General features: G+C 32.5%; 1 protein-coding gene across 1 annotated transcript in view; it reads left to right on the top strand.

Annotated features, from left to right (window-relative positions):
* LOC129003315 (uncharacterized) overlaps nt 1-23,518 on the top strand; it is a 298,914-nt gene that overhangs the window by 230,801 nt on the left and 44,595 nt on the right. Inside the window, exons 37-39 of the mRNA XM_054431607.1 lie at nt 3,717-3,915; nt 10,401-10,591; nt 21,303-21,418. Coding sequence (XP_054287582.1) covers nt 3,717-3,915; nt 10,401-10,591; nt 21,303-21,418 — 506 coding nt within the window. The remainder of the gene's footprint in view (nt 1-3,716; nt 3,916-10,400; nt 10,592-21,302; nt 21,419-23,518) is intronic.

Genomic DNA, 23,518 nt, shown 5'->3' with positions numbered 1-23,518 from the left:
TAAACATTTCCTAAACAAGCTTTTTTCATATTTAGTTTTTTCATAATAACCTTAGTTTTAACGATTATTAGAAAAGTAATAATGTGTGATTTAGTGAAGTTTTGGGAGTTTGAAGTTTTGTATCTCGAGGTATAATTAATACAAGACCAAGGGATTATCTTTTTTGGGGGACCGGTACTTAATAAAATGGAAATTTCACTTAGTAAAATACCGTTTCGCAACAAGATTCGTTAAAGGTGAATCCTGCTTCTCTTACACTACGTTCAGTTTTCTCTATTTTCGTTGTTATTTACAAGAAAATAAAGTCTCTATTTTTAGGAAGATATGAGAAACGTACAAAATCCATAAACATGGTCTTAGAAAATTATCTTACAAAATTTATTTTTTTTATTGCATTGTTATAATAGATCATGATGTTATTTTAAACGCAACCGAAATTACAAGTTCGAGAGACACTATTTGAAGACAAAACTACCTAATAATTAGGTATCACTTTTTCCTGTACTTTATTGCTGAAAAGCTGATTATTTTAGGCTTATTGGGTATTTATTATGAATAAGACTCAACATTGTGTTTTCATAAGCTCAAAGCGAATAATACATTTAAATAAATCATCTGTCTTATGATAAGAAAGGTTTAAAATTATGTATCGACGTGTGGTTCCAGTATAATAATATCATCTTAAATATCAATATATGTAATTTACTTGGTAAAAATATAAGAACCGAATTTGTAAATAGGATATTACATGGACCTTCAATGATCACTGAGCTTGCGAAAAACAACGTTTAGCCGTATTCCTATTACATTCACTGCAACACTAACCCGTGTATAAAAAAATTTAACAATGCATATCAGCTGATTGGAAACAAAATAAAGGATGCAGAGCTACCAACTTTTGAGCTTCATTTTCCCTTAAGCAGTCTCTAGGTACTTGAAATTTGGGTTGTTTTGAAAGAAAAAACCATTCTCTAAATTGAAATCCCTCAACGTTTTACTCCTGCCAATCACCGTTTATCTGACCCGTGTGACGTGAAATGATTTACCGGTACTGTTGTTGTTGTTGTTGTTGTTTATGCTCATTCTGTTGTGCGACCACACAAATCAACAACGGGAGTTGTTGTACATGACCAGCCAAGGTATGCATGCTGGCAAACTTATGATCATCACATGACGAACCCTCTAGTATAACAGAAGTAAACTTTGTCTGTATCTATCACGTTACATTTATCTAGGTTATCTTTGAATCTACTGTTGTACAGTTGTGAAACGACTTAAAATGTATAAATGTTCTAAATAACATTCTAATAAAGTTAATAGAATTTTATACATTCTAAATTCAAATAAATTAAAAATCATTCGATTACAATTAATTATTATGAAATATCTCAAGATACATTTGTTGAAGTCAAAAACGGGGTTGAGTTCCAAATACGATTGGAAAAATCTAATTTTTAAACACTAACATATTTTGGTGTTTCTATGTTTCCCATGGAATTATTTTATACTCAGGGAATTGGCATGTTGTCAATTGAAAAAAAAACGTTGTAATAAAACACACTCTTGTCTCACTAATAACAATTTTGATTTACATCTAGGGTACAATCAGTATGAACAAAAAACTATAAAACATGTTTGCCTACATATTATTTTTTTAATTCAATTTCACTTAGTAATATAAATGTTAATGCAAACACTGTACAATACAATTCGTTATTTTATCTGGTGGCTTTAGAGCTATAATTACGTAATAACGCAGATGTTTTGGCTGCATTGAGATCACTGCGGCTTCCACCAGATAAGGTGCATTAGTTAGGTGATTAAAAAGATAACAGTGCGCCCACATGGACCACACGCTTTACTACAAACATTAGCCTAACTCACCTAGTGGTAATCTGTATAATAATTTATATTAATTAATTAATGGTAGTTTCATAATTGATTCTCTAGTGCTCCGGTCTTTGGTTTAGTTCATAGTTTGCAACTTAATGATACTAGATTGTTTAAATAACAAAAAAATACATAATAACCTTGTTACTAAAAGAAAATTCACCTTTTTTACTCGTTAAATGGTAGTGTACAATATAAATAAGTTTACATAGGTATTTTTTATATTTTTGATGGGTAGCTAAAATGTAATTTAGCCTGTTTAATTTAATTTAATTTAATTTATTTTAGCTACCTGTTTAGGTAGCTCAAATTTAATTCATAATCACTTTTGACATTTATCTCTTAAATTAATTACAGTATTTCAAACCTGGTAGGTTATTACCAAAAAGAAGTTCAACTACAGTTTATCAATCTTCAAATTTATTATAACAGTGGTTGAAATTAAAGGGATTATAAAATGATTTGTAAAAAGGGGATTTTTTGGGGAAAACTGTGCAATACACCAAAATGGATTAGAAAATAATCACTTATCGTTCAAAACCCTTAATTCCGCGAATGAGAAAGATTTAAAGTAATCCGCGTAAAGGATGAATCTCGTTGGTTTGCGTTTTTATCTCTCTCATTATTTTTGTAAAATCTTTCTTACTTTAACAATGATTAAGACCAAACGAATACAATTTGTTATTATTATTTCTATCATGCACTTTTTGCATTTCTTTCTTACTTTTAAAAATATGTATTCTAGAGTTTTTTACTGACATTTCTCTGCATTAAGAACTAACTATGGGATCCATAATTATTTATTAGTCCACTAGATACACGACCCTTTCAATAAACTGAGCTAGCATATTTAGCAATCATGCATCGGAGTATCCAGCATCTCGTTTGTTAAATATTTTCCTGATATTATTCGCAATGTTAAATACGCAATGATATCTGATGAGTGAATAACTCACACTCAATAAATTTAAAAATAATGGAAATTAACAGTTAGATTATTTCTATGAAATTTACGAAATCAGTATTTGAATTCAGGAAGATATTAAACCCTTAATAGACCAATAACAACAATGTTTATACAAAAAATCTTAAAAAACGTTTTTGTTAAGAAATATCTAGTTTTAGCAAAACGGGTGAAACAGGTTGAAAAATGTTCCTACCACAAATAATTCTCTTTTTTTAAATAATAGTCGAATTGTTTGCATATTTTAAGAAAACAGTGTGTTACAATAGTCACACTGTTTACTAGAAAGTACTAACATATGAATGGTTGATACTGATCAGGTAAAGAAACTAGTCCAGTGAAATCGTAAATTTGATTCCCGAGGTTCCAGGTTCAAATCTTGCCAAACACCAATAGGTTTTATCTATGTGACGCCACTGCATAGGCCTAGACTGGAGTAGTGTGCAAAACGGTCCCAGGCTCAATAGCGCCCTAGGATGTAAAAATTAGACTAACCAAAACAATCTAACGTCAACAATTTACTGTATGGCATCACTAATAATTTTTTACCCAATGGCGCATGGCATTTAGGCCTAGGACTTCACTTAGAATCGAACCCTTGATCTAAAATTTGAAGGCGAACACTATTTCCACTTAGATAATCAGACATTTATCTATATTTTTCACTACTACCTCCCTCCTTTCCCCTTCCAAACATGTCTATAAGTTTTTTTTTCTGACCATGTCTTTGAATGCCAAAGACATCTCACAAAATTTTTTCCTAATGGCTTTTAAAAGCCCCTCTAGCAATATGTACATGGATTCAACACGCTGTGTTTTCTTCCAGTCACCTACAACCCTATAATTCTGTCCGTTGTTCCAGAACCACTGGAAGACCTGAAGACCGTTTGCAACCGCACTCTCTCCCTGTCTGTGGACCAGCCTAGAGCAGCTGTCACCTCCCCAGGGTTCCCTAGGACGTACCCGGACAACGCGGAGTGTCACACCCTCGTAACCGTACCTCCAGGGTACAGGATCATCGTGGAGTTTGACGAACTTATTCTCGAGGAGGAGAGACTAGAGTAAGCAAACGTCTTCATTCACTTCCAGTTTAATCAGTTCTACTTTGACTTTTAGTTTTCAGTTTGTATTCATTATTTTAGTTGTCTACATAGTGGCCCCTTACATGAATACCATTGAATGATTTTGGTACTGCAAGCAGTAAAAGTTATATCTAAAGCACTTTATTCTCGTAAAGCGGTCACACACTACTAGGGATTGTCCAGATCTAGACATGGGCTTCCTTCATCTTCAGAACTCATTTATTACAACTAGATAAAGATAAATATGTTTGTATTTTTTTTTTTATTAATTGTACCCCTACGTCCAAATAGTTTGCATAAAGCGAATTTCAATTTCAATCTTTTTTGATTGGCGAATCCCTTTAAAATTAGATACATACTATATTTTCAGTTATTTTTTATGGCACTGATTTCATAGCTTTAAAATGCTTTATTTTACATGGAACGTGTTATTTAAAAAGCTAAATAGCCTACGTAGTATTATAAAAATACATTACATCTGAACTGCTTGTAAAGAGCCTTAAATTGGGATAAGTTCAATTTTTATTTAAGTATATAGCAGTTTTAAGATTTATGTGATAGTATTTACTGAAATCTTATGCAGTGATAATTATGATCGTATATATCTAAATAGGAGGATTACAATAGTGTGTTTTAGGATAAAAATATATCTAAAAAGAAAATGTATAGTTTTGACTCTGTTTTTGTCTCTCAATTAGTGTATTTTTAAATGCATTTCATGTACAGTTTTAGGCCCTGTAATGTAGTTTATTCTCAAAGAAAGCTTAATCACTTAATTTAGCAAGCCTCGCTGCCTCGAGTCAACACTTCCCCATTTGCCTAATTGCTTTAGTTTGTTTAACCCACGACTCAACACTTTGGACTGAGTGAGGACTGTTTCTTATTGCTTAGACTATATTAAGGTTCGTTTTAATTCAAGATTTAAAAACAGCATTTTACTTCGTATTTTGCATTTTTCATTATAAAACAGTTTTTTTAAGAGCACAAATATTTCATTCAGAAATAGTTATTTGTGTAACTAGTGGGCAAAGGCAGTTTGCACTCGTGTTACAAATTATATTTTCCCTAAAGTTACTATAAATCATATAAATAATTATTCTTTCAAACACTGTATTTAGGTCAGGTTAAATCCAAACATTGAACAAAATAGGAAACGCTGTACCAGCTGATCGTAGTCATAATATCTTTAAGTGTTGCCAACTTATTTTCAAGCGTACACGGATTACGTGCATAATAAAAGCACGCTGTTTTGTGTTGTTTGGTTGGAATACTAGTGTGTCAACGTCAAAACTGTGCGCCATAGTAAGGCTTTCTGTACTTTAAACTGTGCAAGGAAGCCCACTTTGTCGGTTGACTGTAGGAAAAGACAATTTATGTTTGAAGTAAAATGTTTGGTTCTGTCAGTTTAGTCGTGATCTTGGGAACCCAATTTATTTATTAACCGTAAAGATATTATAAGCTTTGGTTATTGCAACAAGTTAATAAAATGCATTACTGGTGATATAATTTGTGTTTAATTATTTTCTTATTTAAAATTAAGATGGTTCTAACATGACCGCCTATATCGAGGTACGGTAATACATCAGACACGGCCGAGGGTTAAATCAACTCTGTTGATAGTATCCACAGCCGCCAATAGGTTATGGAATGATTTAAGCGTATATTACGGGGTTTTTATCGACAAATTAAAACATAAGCTCTACAAATGGCAGCGTCGAACTGCAAAATATACCAAAATAAAAATAACCGTCAAACTATGTAAACATACACGGCAATGGAAATTGTTTCTTCAAGTATTTTTGGACATATTTATCAGGAATTTAATTATTTTCATACATATAAGTAGAGAACGGTTCCTCCTAATTTAATATTTCACTCTGTACAAAAGGAACTCCTGCAATTAAACTGCAGCCAAATGCTGAATTCATCGCATCGTTTACGTTTTCTAATTGCTAAACATTCAGAGTACATCCTAAAGCACTATAATTAAGCTGGTATTTTGGGCTCTTATTTCGGTAATTAAAAGCCTCCTGAGTCATAAAAGCACTTGTTAATTAGATCGTGTAATACTGCGTCAAAGCTAAATCTCCAGCGCTGGGAAGGACTCGAAGCGTTTGTGGGCTTGGAGTGCATGTTAATGGTTTGCGTCCGCAGTGTGTGATTCGACTTTAATTTTGTTAATGACGTCGAAAATTTAACATTTCTATCGTGTGAGTCTAAAGTAGTACTAGTTTTTAAGTGTAACAGGATGAATTAATTCGAACAACTATTTACTTGAAATTTTTACGAACCGTACACATTTCTTCTAAAAGTTTGAATAAAATACAAACATATTAAGGATATGATGATTGCTAAAACAGAAACAAAAAAGCTATATACTGTAGTGACCACATTATTGACATACAATGATTTGCTCTAAAAGCTACTGTATATAGAAACTTTTGTAATACACTGAGGGATAAAATCTTAGACCACTTTAAGATTAGCAAAAGACCACTGGTTGGGGACTCAAAGTCCCGTGGAAATTCTGAAAAGTGTATATTTTCAAACATCAACTCCTCGCTTGATTAAAATCTCCTCTATTTTTTTTGGAAAAGACCCCTAATAGTAACTAACTTTGCTATGCAGACTAAGTCCCTTCAAAACGTGCTAAGCACAAATTTAGGACGTAATCCCAATTTAATGGAACGTTTCAAGTTCCATCTTTAAATTTTGACTCCCACCCCAATACAAGTGGCTACCCTTTCTGGGGAACCAAAGGCTAGTAGTTGGTAAACATACAATGATTAGAAACTCTCCAGTATCCAACAACAGAGCTCCGCCTTCCATGACTTCAAAATTTCTGTCTCACATATGTAGAAGAATATTAATCATACGGGTACATTTTTAGACATTATTTTGATGCCACTATTTCAGTATTAATCATATGAAAATTACACAAAATATCATGGAAAAATTATAAACATAAACAAAATTAAATTTTTAATCAACGCGATTGACATGCATAAAACGTCCACCAACTTATGTTTTACCGATGATTATATGTGTAATCTTGTAAGAGAGTGTACGATCAGAACGCTTCACAAATGTAAACCAATTAGCAAAGCTGCAGAAGATCAAGTTTTGTTGACTCGCTAACAAGAGTCCAACTTAACAAAGCAATCCAAACACTGCTATTGTTTTAATCGTGATTATCTTTGTTCGTAACTGTATCTAAGTTGTTTTCGTACATTTTCAAGACGTTTTATCAGTTTTTTTGTTATTTGGTGTACCTACCTTTATAAGTACAGTTTTGTTTCATAACAAAATAAAATAACTCGAATCTATTTCCACAAATGTGTTTGTTATTTGAGAGTATTAGGTATTACATTACCTCATGTTAGTGCAAAGAAGTGGTTGAAGATGCATTGGTGGGTTTTGATAATTTATCTAACGTGAATCGTTACAGATAAAAACTATGTAAAAATAGAATGTGCTTAATGAAGCTAAATCTGCTCCGCATCATCAGTCACCCTTTCAAAGTAGAATTATTTTAGATTTATAGCAGACTAGACACAACAGGGAGAATATCTTAAGCCGAAAATGAATGAAAGAAGAATGTTAAATCAATCAGATGATATTTATTACTGAATACGCTCAGCTGAGTCTTTGGTTAAAACAATTTCACTAATAAACCTACTAGACCATGAGCCACCAATATGAAACCCTCCCCCCCCCCCATGGAAATTTATGACTTATACTTTTTTTTTTGGTATTACCTACCAGATTAAGAATTCAGTTGTTTGCCTCTTTTAAATTACAGCATATTCCGAAAAATAAAGAAAAACTGTTAAATTTAAAAACTGTTTTATTTAAATTACATAAGGGTAGCCTGCGTTAATTACTGGTGAAATATTTTTTTATGGACTTCTTCAGTATGTATTCAAAGGCTTCAAATGAAAATAAAAAAGTTAATAAAATACCCCCGCTGCAGCAAACCTGCAGGCAATGCGGATTTCAAATTGGCCTGAATTGATTTTCAATTAAATCTATTTAAATAACATTAGATTTAACGAGTACCTCTAGGAAAGAGATTTTAAGGGATTCTATTTAAATTAAATAAATTTTATTGAGAAATTTTCGACGTAAGTTTTACTGGAATGTAATGTTCCAGTAAAATTAACGTATAAAACTTCGTTTTCCTCGTATCAAAATCAGACTTGCGACAATATTTTTTTTTTAATTTCTTTAAAATAATGTGCTGATTGATATGAGTTGCCCTTAAAAAAAATTAAGTTACTCTTAGCAAGTAGGTGGGGGGTGAATTTCAACATATCACCAAAAAAACCTTACATTACCCTTGAAACGTGTATTGAAGCTTGTTTGAATTTATGCATATTTGTGCTGAGACCATTCATTATTTAGCAGGTTAATCCGTTGTTCCTTATTTTTACCATTAGCTAGGATTTTTTTCCAATCCCGTGGGATCTTGATTTTGGACCTCTCATTAAAAAAGTGTCTTCAAATCCTCTTCTCCTTTTCAATGTTTTTAATAGATACATCTAAATAGGTATCCGTAATAAAGTATATCCTGCTGAATTTCGGAAAACGGCTGAAGGCAATCTGTGCTAGTTCACCAGAGGTTTCTGGAATATTAGTAAGAACCTAAAAGTAAGACATACCGTCAATTACATACATTCTTCAATCTTGGAAGGTTCGTCTACTATATACCCTTGTTCTCCAAAGCATGGAGCAGTTTGGCCTTTTCTGTTTTTGTTGCGCATTCATCGTTAGTGGTTAATGTCCATGGTCCTGGATCTAATGGGTATGTCATCAGCTTCTCAAGGTTAATATTACGTTCCTAAGACAGCAGTAAAACTCCAGAAAAATATTTTTTAGCTCATATCTCAACTAATATGTTTGCACGCAGCTTTCCCTAGATTGTCTACATTGAGTAAATTGTCTTCCGCCGATTCGGGTACAGGTCTTCCAGCTGATAAACAGACCATCTAGGAATTCTGATCACGGTTTTCAACTTCAAGCAGAATAATGCATTGTTCAAAAGCATCAAATACAATACTTGCAAAATACTTTGCTCACTTTATTCATTTCATTTGCTTGCATGTCACTGTGAGAACAATCTGATGACTTCACCATACTTGCATTTTCAAATTCTAACTAGCTGTGGGCCCGTCCTACGCACAGGAATCAACTAATCAAATCAAATCAAACTAAAAAATCTATACTTAAGGACCCATGCTGCACTGCAGCGTTAAAATAAATATCATATCCGAGAAATAATCAAATTTATGATTTTTGATTGTGTAATACAGTATCTTAAACTTAACTGATTCAAACGATCAATAGCTCAAATTAAAGCCTATAATTGACTGATTATTTTGAGTCTAAAACATATAAAACACGTAAACAATACTGGAGCTATTTATATTCAATCATAGAAAAACCTGATAATTTTTGTTTATGTTGGATGTTCACCTTGCGTTTGCTTGAAACCCGTCCGATTTGAATAACTAATATCTTAAATGCAAGCCGGTATTTCACTGAAGGTTCTTAGACCAAAATATATAGGGTACAATTATAAATGGTAAAATACCGTACAAATTAAATTGAAATACGAATTTAAAAATATATCAAATCAATGTTTTTTTGGTCGAGTAATAAAGTAGATAAATATACGATGATGCTTGATGTGAAATATATGTGTGCATACTACCAATTTAAGACCTCAATCATAAAGATCGGACGTGTAGAAGATTAAAAGAAACTCGGAAAAGAAAAAAACAAATTTAACTCCCTTTAGAAATACATGGGGGCAAATTTCATTTACGTATAGTGGGACTGTCGATAAATATATACTGATGCTTGATGTGAAATCTGTGTGTGCATACCTTCAATTTGAGACCTCAATAATGAAAATCGGGTGGGTAGAAGCGCCAAACGAACTCGGAAAAGAAAAACCAAATTTAACTCCCATAAGAAATACATGGGGAGAAAATGTCGTTTACGTATAAGCCGAGTGGGACTGTAGATAAATATATGCCGATGCTTGATGTGCAATCTGTACGTTAATACCTTCAATTTGAGACCTCAATCATGAAAATCGGTCGGGTAAAAGAGCCAAACGAAATCGGAAAAGAAAAACAAATTTTTTTATGTATATATATTCTAACTATCATGATATTTTCGTGTTTTCTGGAACATGCTGTAATTCACAAGTGGCAAACACCTAAAATCTTAAAGTACGTGTCAATACGAGCACAAAAATTTATATTTCAAAAATTCCCACCAGGGGGGGAGGGGGGGTATAGACCAGCCTCCGCTCTATACCATGCGGGACAATCCTTATCATGTACAGCAAAAGGTGGTTCTTTATTAACTGGGTCCAGGAAAAGCTTCTGGCTTTTCTCTATATTGAACCGGTGAACTTCAGCTACTCAGCTCCATCATGTTATATTCTGTTACAGCTGCAGCTATGACGTACTGGAGATGTTGGAGCCCGGGGTAGAGATGGAGCCACGGAGAGTGTGTGGAGATTGGAGTGACAAACTGAAGCTGCTCCGTTACGTCAGTTCATCTCCACGACTTCTGCTACGCTTCGTTTCTGATTATTCCCATCATTTTGGAGGCTTTAAGGCTCGAGTAGCTATGGAACATGGTGAGTTTTTCTGTTCTACATTTAGTTAACTGTTCTCAATTTTGTGTTAAGTGTCAAGTGCTCGGTGTACTGGTTGTTTTATTGTTGAATGGATTAGATTTAAGGATGTGTATTAGATCGCAAAGGGCACTAGCCCGCTCCACCTCTGCCCCTTGATAATCTCAACAATAGGTCATAAATGCTTGTAGAACAGTATTCCACCCCTCCCCGGAAAGAATTTCGACAAAAATCATTATTTCTTTATACGGATTGCAGAAAAAAAATATTCTAACACACAAATACCTCAACACAACGGATTAATGGGTTTATACAAAGTAGGGACAGCATTCTAGTACATCTTGTGGTCTACAATTTAGATTTTGTCTCTAGCACTGTGACACTGAGGAGTTTGAAAGTGTTTGCTGATCCTCGGCTGAGCCTTTTGACAATCTTTGAGTGGAGGAATAAAATTAATATTGGTTCATTAAAATTAGTTTATAAACAAATTCATAGAGGGCCTACGCCAGCGTAGTAGCAGGATGAAAATTGAAAAGAGGTGCTTTAATAGCGACGTAATAAATTAGAGAAGAGGAAGGCCCGCGAGGGTTAGTGAGACATCCATAAGATATCTTGTTCAACTTATATTGTCAAAATACAAAATACAGCTGTTAGCTTACAAAAGAAGAAAGATACCTTAACTAGGGGGGAACAGACAACTGCAAAGCTATAACATCCCCCATAGGTGAATAAAATAAGGAATAAAATAAAAGTATCTGAAACCAATCCTAAGGAGAAAAGGACTCCTAAACTCCAGCTAACAATTATACCGGATAAGGTGGTACACTCTGAGAATGGTTTCAGCAACTTCTTATTGCTAAGGTTTATTTTAATGTAAGTTGTATAAACTCATTTGCTAAAATTATCAAATCTAAATACTGACGAATTGAAGTACTAATGATTAAAGTAGAATCCAAACATAAACATAAAATAAAAGGATTGTAGAGAAACATGCAAAAAGGAAACGGCGGATCTTCATTCACTAACTCTGAGTATAGTGTGTTAATAAAATTATCACATAATTATTTTGTTAATAACACAAAGAACTATAAAAGTTTAAATTAATTTTCATTACCAAACCCTATCCACACTAACGAAAACATTGTAATTTATAAAATAACTAATCTACTTTTCTAATTTAGAATAGAAAGGATGATGTGTTATAACAGAACCATTTTCGAGAACCAGAATGGATGTTATTCGTCGAACTTTGTGGAAATTATCATCAAAATTACAATTGTTGAATTATAGTTTATGTTTTTTAAGTACTTTATTATCTTTTTTATACCCCAACTGTCAACTCAAAATAAGTTGGAACGATTCAAACATTTTTATGACTAGCAACTCAACGTAGCAACTCAACGATTAGAAATATATTTACAAAGAAAAGCGCAGAACCTCTCAGTCACATTAACTTGTCATTCTCTACGATTCTGGAGGCTACAGATTTGAGATTGATGTTCACTGAGACGAAAAGTAAACTTTTCTTGATTCGTATCTTAAACGGTTTTATCTCCAGAGAGTTTATAAAGCCACGACCTTTCCAGTTCGATAACTTCAACACAGTATGAACATCTTTTCTCAATTCATATGAATTGGTTTGTTTGATTTTTACTAGGTTCGTAAACAATATAACTCTCTTTTTACCATGTACACAAACCATATTACATCCCGGTAAATGAGTTAGAGTGTTGTGTCAATAGTCATTACATCTGGTTGTATCATATCGTTTTTTGAGTATATTGCTCCTGTAAAACTGTAGGCACTAATATTTCCTATTCACTCTTTCTGCAACTTAAAAATATTATTTCAAATTAGCCTTCATTATATTTATGTTATCCGAGACTACTAATGACATAACATTCAATATTATACAAACATCTCATAATGTACATACTATGTATGTACCATGTACTCATAATGTATATATTGTAATGAAGATTGACACTTAAACAAATATTACAAAATATATAATTATACTATTTGAATGTTATTTTTATTTTTATTTTTATTTACTAGTTGCCTTTTTTATTCACCCTTGTGTTTTTGGTCATGGTCTGTTGTATTTTCCTTTACGCACTATGCACACATTTCTCATTTCAAAAAATAAATCTAATTTTTTATATGAAATCTTTTTATATGTGTATGTAAAGAAGTCTGTTACTTATTTAAACAGTGTGCACTAGCAAATAAATGATAGTAGCTATATAATGTTTAATTTATTGTATGCGTAATTAATGTATTTTTCATTTTAAATCGTATACATGAAGATATTCTAAGTAAATGAGTGCAATACTATTTCTTTGTTAAACACGGACATTTAAACGCTGCTCGTGACCTAAAAAAGAAGTAATTGGTCTAGCTTCATAGGTGATTACTGGCCTGAATTCAGCTTTATTTTGGGGCATTTACTTAAAAGGCTGACGAGGCTACTCGTTGAATTCTAGTGAACTAAATAATTTTTCTCCGTGTATTTTTATATGTAACAATACTATTTGTAATCTACTTTTAATATTTACAATTACAACTATAATTGCATTTTTCTCAATTAAATGTTTTCAACAAACACGTTTATTGTTGTTGTTATAGATTAATAAAGCAGTTTTCCATCTTTATGAAACAAATTAGGCAAAAAGGGTAAAATTTACTTAAATATTAATATATATAGGCTGACCACCTTAACATTGAACCAGAAATATTATCACAGGATATAAAACCAACTAATGGGCTATTGTACGTGATATTATACAATTATTTGTACAACTTTACACGTACTGCACAGGAACTTCAAACGAATCTCAAACAAACAATTCAGTTAAAACTATATTAATTTTCTGAAGGTTAATGAACATGTTAAAAAAGGATTACCAAACTTATCTTGAATATTATATGAACTTATACAGTTTTCAATAAGGTTTGTATTACATTTGAATTTAATAAACAAATGTGTGACAAATTTGTAGCTCGAAATCACTGGTAAGTTTTAAATAGTTGAGTGTATTTCTATAACAATTACATAAAGCAAGAGGCAATTGAATCAGAATAAGACCTGAAGTCTAAGCGGATTAGACTGGTAACTTAGTTCACAGGGTTTGTAATTATTCTTGATGTTTCTATATATTTTAACTTTATACAAATATGTATGCAAAAGTTACTAAGCTAAACGCCATCATGGTAAAAATTGTGTTATATATTTTTATATGCCTTCTTATTTTAAAACTACATGATTGTAGTGCTCGCTTTTTCATTTCAAATTTGCTGGTCAAATGTTGTTTATCTAGTTTCTAGTTGTCATTACTTTTTAATAGCAGATCTGAGTTAAATGAAAACAACGGAAGGGCTTGGAACTTTTTATTCACTAAAAAAGTTCAAACATAAATAACATATGTTCTTAGACTGCGTAGACTGCGACTGTTCGTAGACTGCTATAAATAATATCAAACTGTAATAATTTCTCAGCGCTCGCCAACAAATTTGTTGTTATTATCATTCTGTATATTTCATCTAATTCACCAGTGAAAATCTGTATTATGTTCACTTATAAGTTTATTTTTCATTTTCTTTTTAATCAGTCTTGTAAACCATTAAAATTCAAATGTTTAATAAAAATGAGCTTATCTTATTCAATTATGTGTTTGCCAAATGAAGATTCTGAGAAATATTCGTCAAAATGATGTTTAATTACGAATAACTAGAGTGACTTCCAAAAACCATTTTCTCTAACAATCCCGCTGTGATTCGAATTACTAAAGCGCGCAGATTTAGTCGAGTTGATTCAATTGTGAAGAGACGTTTTAGGAATAATTCTAGCTCGTTAAGTGTTGGAAATGTGTAAATCAATTTCTTAAGACGAATCTGCTAGCAACGCTGTTTAGAAAGATTGATTGCGTTTGATCAAAGTTAAAAAAAATATGCGATTTAAAAAGGTTTTATCTTATTTTTAGTACAATTTGTCACTCATAAAAACTATGTCCTCTAATAATTAATTTATGACACCATTGCTCTTATAAGATGTATTTATCAATGCATGCGGCGAACTTATGCTCAGTTATAAATTACTTTGAGTTCCTATACGTATCCAACCGAATTATTAAAATTGTCCTTAAAATTTACCCAACGACTTTAGAATGGGTAAGAATCATTAAATGGTGTGAAATGGTGAGAAATGAATGAATGGAAATACTTCTTTACTAAGGTGCTTACATTTAACCTCTCCTACAGTTAGTTACAGTTAAGGTGTGACATAGTCAATGAATTATTTATAGATTATTATTTACCATGGTATCGAGTAAATCGTGCATTAGACGATGATAGAACCTAATTTCACCCTATGTACAGCACGATGTATATCAGTTCACAAATGTGTCCTCCTGACTAAACAGTATAGTTACTGTATGTATTGTTATGTCATGAAATTCTTGACCTAAATCTCTCTTCATTCTTTTATTCGTAACACAAATTCAACTACAACAACTCACTATATTCGTGTCACGGCTGGTTAAAAATGAAAACTTAATGAAGGCTTTACAAGAGATTCTTTGTTTCTACACGATGAATGCCTTCTGTCTGTCAGCTGAAAACCTCTGTTCTCGTTTCTGATTTAATTATACTAATGAAAGTGGTTTGTTGTACCCAGTTAAATTTTGAGGTCGTTAATTTAAGTATCATAACCGTTTCATAAAATACTAAAGTATTCGTAAACCCTTTATAAAATCCTACAAACCAAATAAATCCTATTAGTTTTGTAGGCTACATATGTTTGTTTTTAGTATTATGTTCGATTCTGCTTTACAAAATGAATATAACTCGATTAATCAAAAATAGTGCATTGTTGCAGATAGTACTTCAATCATAATATTATAATTTATTCTAAACTAGCTGTGTGCCCGTTCTACGCACGGGGATCTTATAGTAGTCAGTTGAAACCTTCTTATATTAAGATTAAGAACAGCAATTAGTTTGCACATTTGCAGATATGCTGGCAAAACTATTATATATAAACCTTCGCAAATACAGTATCTGACAGTTCAAGCCAAAATAAATGCTTCGCAATTAAATGTCACCCGGATCGTGTTGGTCTAATGATGTCTAATGATTAAACTAAAAAATGTTTTATAGATCCATGAAGCGTAGCCCTAAAGTAGGCCTATAATTGAATGTTACTTTCCACATCGGTTAACTTAAACGTATTTAAAGTACTACCTCAACCTCACCATTTAACACTTTATTCCGGTTGACATTTTCAGTATCAAAGGTGCTCTTGTCCATTCCGTGAAACACTGAGAAATAAGGACATTAATGCGTTACCAACATAGGTACAACAAAACAACACAATACAACAATCCAACAAAGGCCACGAACTATTGATACATAAACAATATAAAGGCGTAAACAATTCATGATGGTTTGCCCAACAAATGTTTTACTCAAATAGGTTATCATTTTCTTAGCATACCGGAAGCTAAGATTTGGAATCCAGACAGAAAAAGCAAAACTTATACAGAGTTAAGACATCACTTAAATTGAATACGGACGGCTCTAATAAATACGGTGCAACACCAACGATATCAAATTTGTAAACTACCGGTTCTAAGGAAAAGAACTAGTACCTACGTAAGAACCTACCTAAGAACTATAGTAAATCGGACCAATTAAATACATTAATATCTAGTCCAGAGGTTATTGATCTCTTGCTTTTGGATTTTCTCGTAAAAAGTTATAGCGTAAACTTATCGGTGTCAGTTTGAAAAAAAAGCAACCTTACCCAAACAACTTTTTGTTATTTAGGCCTAATAGATTACGCATTCTATAAACAATGATTAGTATATCTATTAACATTAGAAGGAAATGTGACGAAAATCACAGAATGTTGGGTTTTGGTCATTTGTAATTTTATTTTTTAAGTAGGTAGGCCATGTCTTCTATGGAAAAGTACCGGTATCAAGGATCGTCGTCAAAAAGGTTGTTATGAATAAATATGTAGGCTTACGTACCCAAGATATGAGCTATGGGCCTATTGGCTGTATGGTCCAGCGATTGCATCACACGGTGAGTAGAAACAGAAAGTGACACATTGGAAAAGCGAGTTTAGCACTTCCTCTGTTAAACCTCTGTTACAATCACCCACTGCAGTTGTGATTTTTTACTTTACACTTTACACAACCGCCATTGAAGCGCCGTCAATGAGTGGAAACCTTTTTTGTAAGCTATTGGCGACGATCATTTCAGTGTCCAGCCCTATACAACACTGATTCAAGGTCTTCTTCTTTCTGGTTGTCAAAACTCAAGAAACATTTTATACTCAAAGAATTTATGGTTCCGATTTGGACGATGTCTAGTTATTTAATTTCATTTACGGTTACACTATTAGACTATATTATTGCACTTGCGATTAATTAAATCCGTTATGTAAGAAAAACGTTTTTAATCCCACTTGGTTAGGATTTGCTTTCAAAACGTGATTCGAAATAGTTGCGGTATTTGTAAACAACATTTGTAAACATGTCATTGACAGCTAGAAAAAATAATCTTGATCCGAACAGCTGTTCGTTATTTCATAGACGATTATGTCATAAAAGTTGAAAGAAAATTTGACAAAAATCGCACAAAACTGCATTTTTGAACGTCCGTAATTTTATTTACAAAGTAGTGAGGCTATATTTAAATCACTAAAGACACTCTCGCCAATCCAGCGAATACATTAAAATGACTTGGATCTTGATATGTACTCTGGTTTTCACGGAGAAGATTGCGTAAAATGCCATCTTGAGTGTTACAGACAAAGGGACAGACAGACAGACAGACAGACAGACAGAAATTGAGATAAGACTCGTTTCTGCTTCTTTAATGTATAAAACGTAAAAATAACCTAAAAGTATATAATTCTGAGCAATGTACAGACAAAACTCTAATTTTATTTATATAGATTGCCCTCATCAACTGTAAGCTATTTAACATACTAAGCAGCTAGGCTTATTAGAACAAACAAAAATCTTGTTAATGAGAAATCAATGCTAACTTAGAAGAAAGTTGTGCACCATAACTACTAGAATCGTTTAGCCCACGGTGGTTAGCTGAAGTGTGCCTATTCAGCTATAGCTAATTTTTCGGTATCATATTCGTTTTGACTTTTTTGAGTTCTTACTATGATAAAGGCGGCCGAGGGACAAAGTTCAGCTCCTGAACCAGTCGAGACTCCGCACCCGTCATGTGTACACCAGTGTCTGTGGGCCTACAGTTTTTGCCCCCTTTTAAATGTTTTGTGTGATTTTTATGAACTTTGTCTCGACCAATTCAAGAATGGTTAAGTTTCTTCAAGTTTTGTGACCTGAAGATTTAACATATTTATACATATTTATTTGCGGTATGCTAACCGAAACGCGCGTAGTCCAGTATAGGAGCGAGGGAATCACGAGACAGTTACAGGTATTTTAACCTTTTTACAATATTATTGTCAACGTGATTCGGAATAAACAACACAACATGAAGTTTTAACTTAACTTTTCTTGTCTGTTAATTCAAACCATTAAACCCCTACGATGTATAACTGTATCATACGTGTTTACATGTTGATGTTTTGTAAATCACACAAGCTCTCATGAACGGATGTCAAATTAATCCCAGCACGTCGTACTTCTTTTGTACTAGAGTTGTATGGTGAGAAGACGTGGTGACGCATTCAACGCCAGAAACAAAGAACTTCTTCAACAGACATCATTAATTTTGTATTTCTATGTAGAACACGTGTTATTCCTCGAAACTAGTTCTGTACTTATACATGAAAATTTATTTGTACGGTTTTAAATTGCTGTATATCTTCAGACAAGGATAATTTAAATCGAACTATCGTTTATTAAAAACAACGCTCAAATGTTTTTTTATAGATATACTAATTCATCATGTCTTTGTGCAATATCTATGTAGATTTGTCTTTACTATGTTCGATAAAAATTTTTTGATCTCGGCCAGGAAATATATTGCTGTGTAATAGAGATAATAGCATTACCAATTAAACCAATTACAATTTTAATATACCATTTTATGTTATACACTCAGGGTTTCCCTACATACACACCCCATATATAGATAACTCGATGATTTCAAATAATATGTTGATAAGGAAACAGTAAACCGATTGTATAGCTTTTACTGAATTCACAATGTCCGTCTAAAAATCAGATAAACCAACTTCGAAAATTTGGTAGAATCTTATTTGATGTTTTGGAAATATTATTTTATAAAAATAAAATTTAAGAAATGTGTAAACACAATAAATATTGTAAACTAAGTTTTGGTTTGTATATTTACTATATTACCAAAACCACTACCATTTTTATTGACGTAATTTACTGTTATTCGTAAATATAGATTATTAAAGTACAAGAGTATTCATTGTTTATACACTACAAGCTGTTTGCCCGTTCTACGTACGGGAATCTTGTAGATAATTCAAAAGAATTATCTACTGGTGTATTGCATGAGTTTTTCACTGTTTAATTTCCTGTTTGTCAATACAAAAAGACTCCCTATGTTAAGTACTGTTTTAGCTGTTGTTTTCCTTAACTTTCTTTTTATAAAATATTATACTGAGATCATTAAGTAGAAACAATGACTGTACAAACAATAAAATTTTGAAGGGTGGCGAGTTTTCAAGCCGGTAACAAATAGTCTCGCAAAAATGGACAAAGCGAATGTGAAGTGTCCAGTTTGTTTACAACATTGTTTCAGTACATTATGAAAAATGGGGTTGGGTTACTATTACGAACTTAACCGGGTTTCTTGGTATTTCTTTTTTATGTATATTTATTTGTATTGCATCAGTACTTCGTTTTGAAATCAGGGGAATAAAATAATAAAATACAAGCGATATCGACCTAATTGTTCTGCACTCTGGATAATGAAGTTGAGGTTTTTTCTGTTGAGTTTCTTATGGCAGATGTATGGTGAGGATGATAGTTGTTGTTTACTTTACCAGATGATTAAGTTATTAGTTGTTTTTTTTCATTGGTGAATTTTCACTATCGAATTTTATTGTTTTTTTTATATAGATGGTGTATGTATGTGTTAAGAGTTTTTAGACTGTAGGTATTGTGTTAATGCATTAACATTATTTTACATCGATTTTTCTATAGTTTAGGTTATGTTTTTATGTGAGTAAGACCGATTGTCGATAGTTAGTTATATGTCCGAAACGATTACTGTGGTTAGTTTATTTGACGGATACTTCTTTGGAGGTTTTATGATTCTACGTAACATTATTGCAATGGACGATGTTGTTGTGATGTTTGCCTTGCCCGGTGTCTGTTTATGTGTTTCTTTTTGTTTTGCTGCTTAGTGTTAGCAAGTAATGAGGGTAAGTTAAAAACGGTCTTGGTTTGCGGAGTTTTCTTTGTATCAGGTGTATTGATGCTATTGTATTATAAACAGTATTGTGTTGTAACGTGTAGCTCTCTTTTCATTAACGCGACTCAATTAAATTGCTATAATTCATACAAATAACTATGAAATAACCAGTAAAACGAGTAAAAAAATATTCAAAACATGACAAAATTTTATAGATCTATGAAATTGAAAATGACTCAGTCATAAGCATTATATACTTTTCTACTTATCTCAAAATGAGTTTTTATTACAAAATGTATCAATACACTTTGAGTTTCAGCTTCTAGCGCAGCATTTTAGTATTACTTCTTGTTCTGCTTTTTGGCGGGTTTCGCAGTTAGAGAAGGTCATGATAGAATATTATCTTAGTACTGTTAAACGCTTTCTCTCTATTAGAATGTAACTCTCTCTTCAGTGTTATTAGATGTAGTTAATAAATTGTAGTTGTCATAATACATTTTAGTTTAGAGTTTGTAGACAACTATTTTAGTCTATAGAAGTAGTTGAAACTGTTGTTTGTAAACGAAAGGTCAAGGAAAATATGCTATTTAATAATAATGTTTTAAAGTTCTTTCTGGCTAAAATAAATTTTGTATAGGTAATTGTAAGCCCCTCCAATTCGATTTGCATAGTTTTTTCAGTCATAACACAACATAGATTTTTAGTACGTTCCATTATGAATACGTTTAAATATTTTTAATCTACCAACAAACGCTTTAACTTATAAAACAGTGAATAAATAAAAACTGACACACAATATTCATAACTTTAGTCCAAAAAATTAAAATGAATTACATTTTTTTATATTAGATACTTTTAATTCACCAATATTCCTTAGAATTCAAATATTAGGCATTGTTACTGTATATATTACTAATACAGGCTTATTTCCTCGTTCCAACAATTTCCTTAGATTCACGACAAGGAAAATTAACATTGACATTATGTAGTGTTTTTGACGGAACAGACGACTTCTATATAAACGAAAAAATTAAATTTTTTATCGACTGAACTCATAAAACCGCAGCTGTAGCGACACTTTTTCAAATTATCAACCAATGGAACTGTTAAGATGAGGTAAATAGCCTTCAACTGTCAATTCCAAAAGAATTATGCACCAGTTTAAGAATAATAGATTCTACTAAACAAATAAAGAACTCATTAACGGTCTGGTTACCTGTAAACATGCCTTATTCTATTTTTCATCTAGAGACACTTATATGTACGTAGAAACCATCTGAAATGGATCACTAATACCATTCCTACAATCAACCAATGATCGTGAATGTTTCAGCCAATGCGGAGTGCGGGGATGACAGACTTCAGGTGTTCAACAACTCTTGTTACCTCTTCGTCAGCTATCCAGAGGTCACTTGGCATACTGCCAAGCAGATATGCAAAGGACTTAAGGTATGGACAATATACAGTCATCTTATATTAGTTTTGCTGAATGAGATTTTCTGGAGTGAGATATTTATTTAAAGATTAGTTTCTAACATGTGTTTGTATCAGTGAGTGCTCTGAATAAGAATGTGAGGTCTTAAATTTAATTTTGAATGACAAGTCTTAAATATTTGTCTATAAGGCAACTAAATTCGTGTGTTTATAGCTTCAAAATATTAGACTCTGGGTTCATTCGACAAGATTGAATATGAAATCACCATATTAGAGAGACAGTCAAAATCTTATAAGTAAAACAACAATTTAAAAGTCAACATTGTGCACCTTAGTTTACGGGATCGACGATTTCTTCCGTATATGGTACATTTCAACTTTTTCAATTGTAAAGGAGTTGGCTAGTTATATTGTGTGTTCCCTGTGCCTCGGAGTATCCATATTAGTAACTTAACCACTTGTTATTATGTGATACTAGCTGTAACCCGCGGGCTTTGCCCCGTTTAACTTCTTAATTTTCAAGATTATCTCGTTCGCATTGCTCAATCACGTCCTGGTTGAAGTTTGTTCGCTACGCTCACTCACCTTTAGGTTGGAGCTTGTTCGCTACGCTCACTCACCTTTAGTTTGAGCTCGTTCGCTGCGCTCACTTGCCTTCAGGTTAGCTCGTTCGCTACGCTAACTCGCCTCCAGGTTGAAGTTCGTTCGCTACGCTCACTCACCTTTTGGTTGCAAATTAGCTGTTGTCATAAATGTAAAAGAAATAATAGTGCTGCACCCTGTTAGTAATTTTTGTAACTTTAATGCTATTGAACATCACAGAACAGAACCAACTTGTTTAATTGAAACAGCTGTTAAGATTCAATAATTTCATTTCTCATAAGGTTAACATGGGAAACTCCAGAGCCACTGGGGCGGAGCCCGAAAGGATTTTTGAAATAAGAATATGCCTATATGTTAATGGGGAATGTGAGCTATCATCATGCCAAATTTCAGCCCAATCCGACCAGTATTTTTCGCGTTCACTTGTCACAAACATACATCCATACATCCATACATCCATACATCTAAACTTTCTCATTTATAATATTAAGTAGGATAACTGAGAATTTTCAATTTTGAACTACGTATTAATTATTTTATGAATTCATAAATTAAATTGAAATGGTACAATACAGTTTTTTTTAATAGTTTACAATTTCAAAATACTCATGGAAATATATGCTTAAATTAATCGTTCTACCCTCAACAAAACATTTTATCCTTCCACCATGTGTAGTCAGTATTTCATCTCGTTTTTTTTTATGAGAATCCACTTTGTTGAGTTTTGTATACCAATAGGGAGACCAAACAAAACCTTCCTCTAATCCGGTCCATAATTCTCATGACCTCAAGCTTTGTGTTTTATGACTACACATTTTCAAGGACATATATTGTTCTGTTTTATTTTTATATCTTAGTTCATGGCCTGGCTATGCTGAAATCACTATACATAGTCCCTTCTATACATCTTACGTCTTTTGGTCGTCGAGACTAAGCTGATAGTCTAGATACAGTGTATCCTGTATAATATTCATGTGTCTACATTATATACATCTTAATTTCATGACCTCACATCATTTTTAAGGTCCTGTATATTGTTGTATATTATTTTTTAATACTTTCTTATTAAATGGATACCATACAAAGTAGGTATTTTAAGCCAAGTATGAATGTAGATGAGTGTAGGATGAGGCGCGATCTTGTAGTCTTGTTAGTGACTAAGGCCGACATTCCTTAGACACAGCTGTTAATTAATAGCCCATACAGCTAATAGCAAATAAGGGACCTACAGTTTATAGTGGAATTCGAACCAAATTTTTGCCTTGGTATATACGAATTGGTCTAATTATCAGTTTTATATCTTAGTACATGGTTTGACTAAGCTCAAATCACTATAGTCCCTTATGCAAATGTATCTTATGTCTTCTGGCCATTATAACTGAACTGATAGTCCAGATACGGTATGTCTGTGTATTGATGTGTCTATATACATGTAACTGACATGAATACAATCTTCAATCAATTCTAAAGTACCATGCACTTCTGTATCTTATTGTGATCGTTCGTATTGTG

The sequence above is a fragment of the Macrosteles quadrilineatus genome, unplaced genomic scaffold, assembly GCF_028750875.1.
Source record: "Macrosteles quadrilineatus isolate MER2022 unplaced genomic scaffold, UCM_ALF_1.0 Scaffold_9__3_contigs__length_116548681, whole genome shotgun sequence".
NCBI classification, from domain to species: domain Eukaryota; kingdom Metazoa; phylum Arthropoda; class Insecta; order Hemiptera; family Cicadellidae; genus Macrosteles; species Macrosteles quadrilineatus.
Note: the sequence above shows the minus strand (reverse complement) of the source record. Positions and strands in the feature narration are given on the sequence as shown.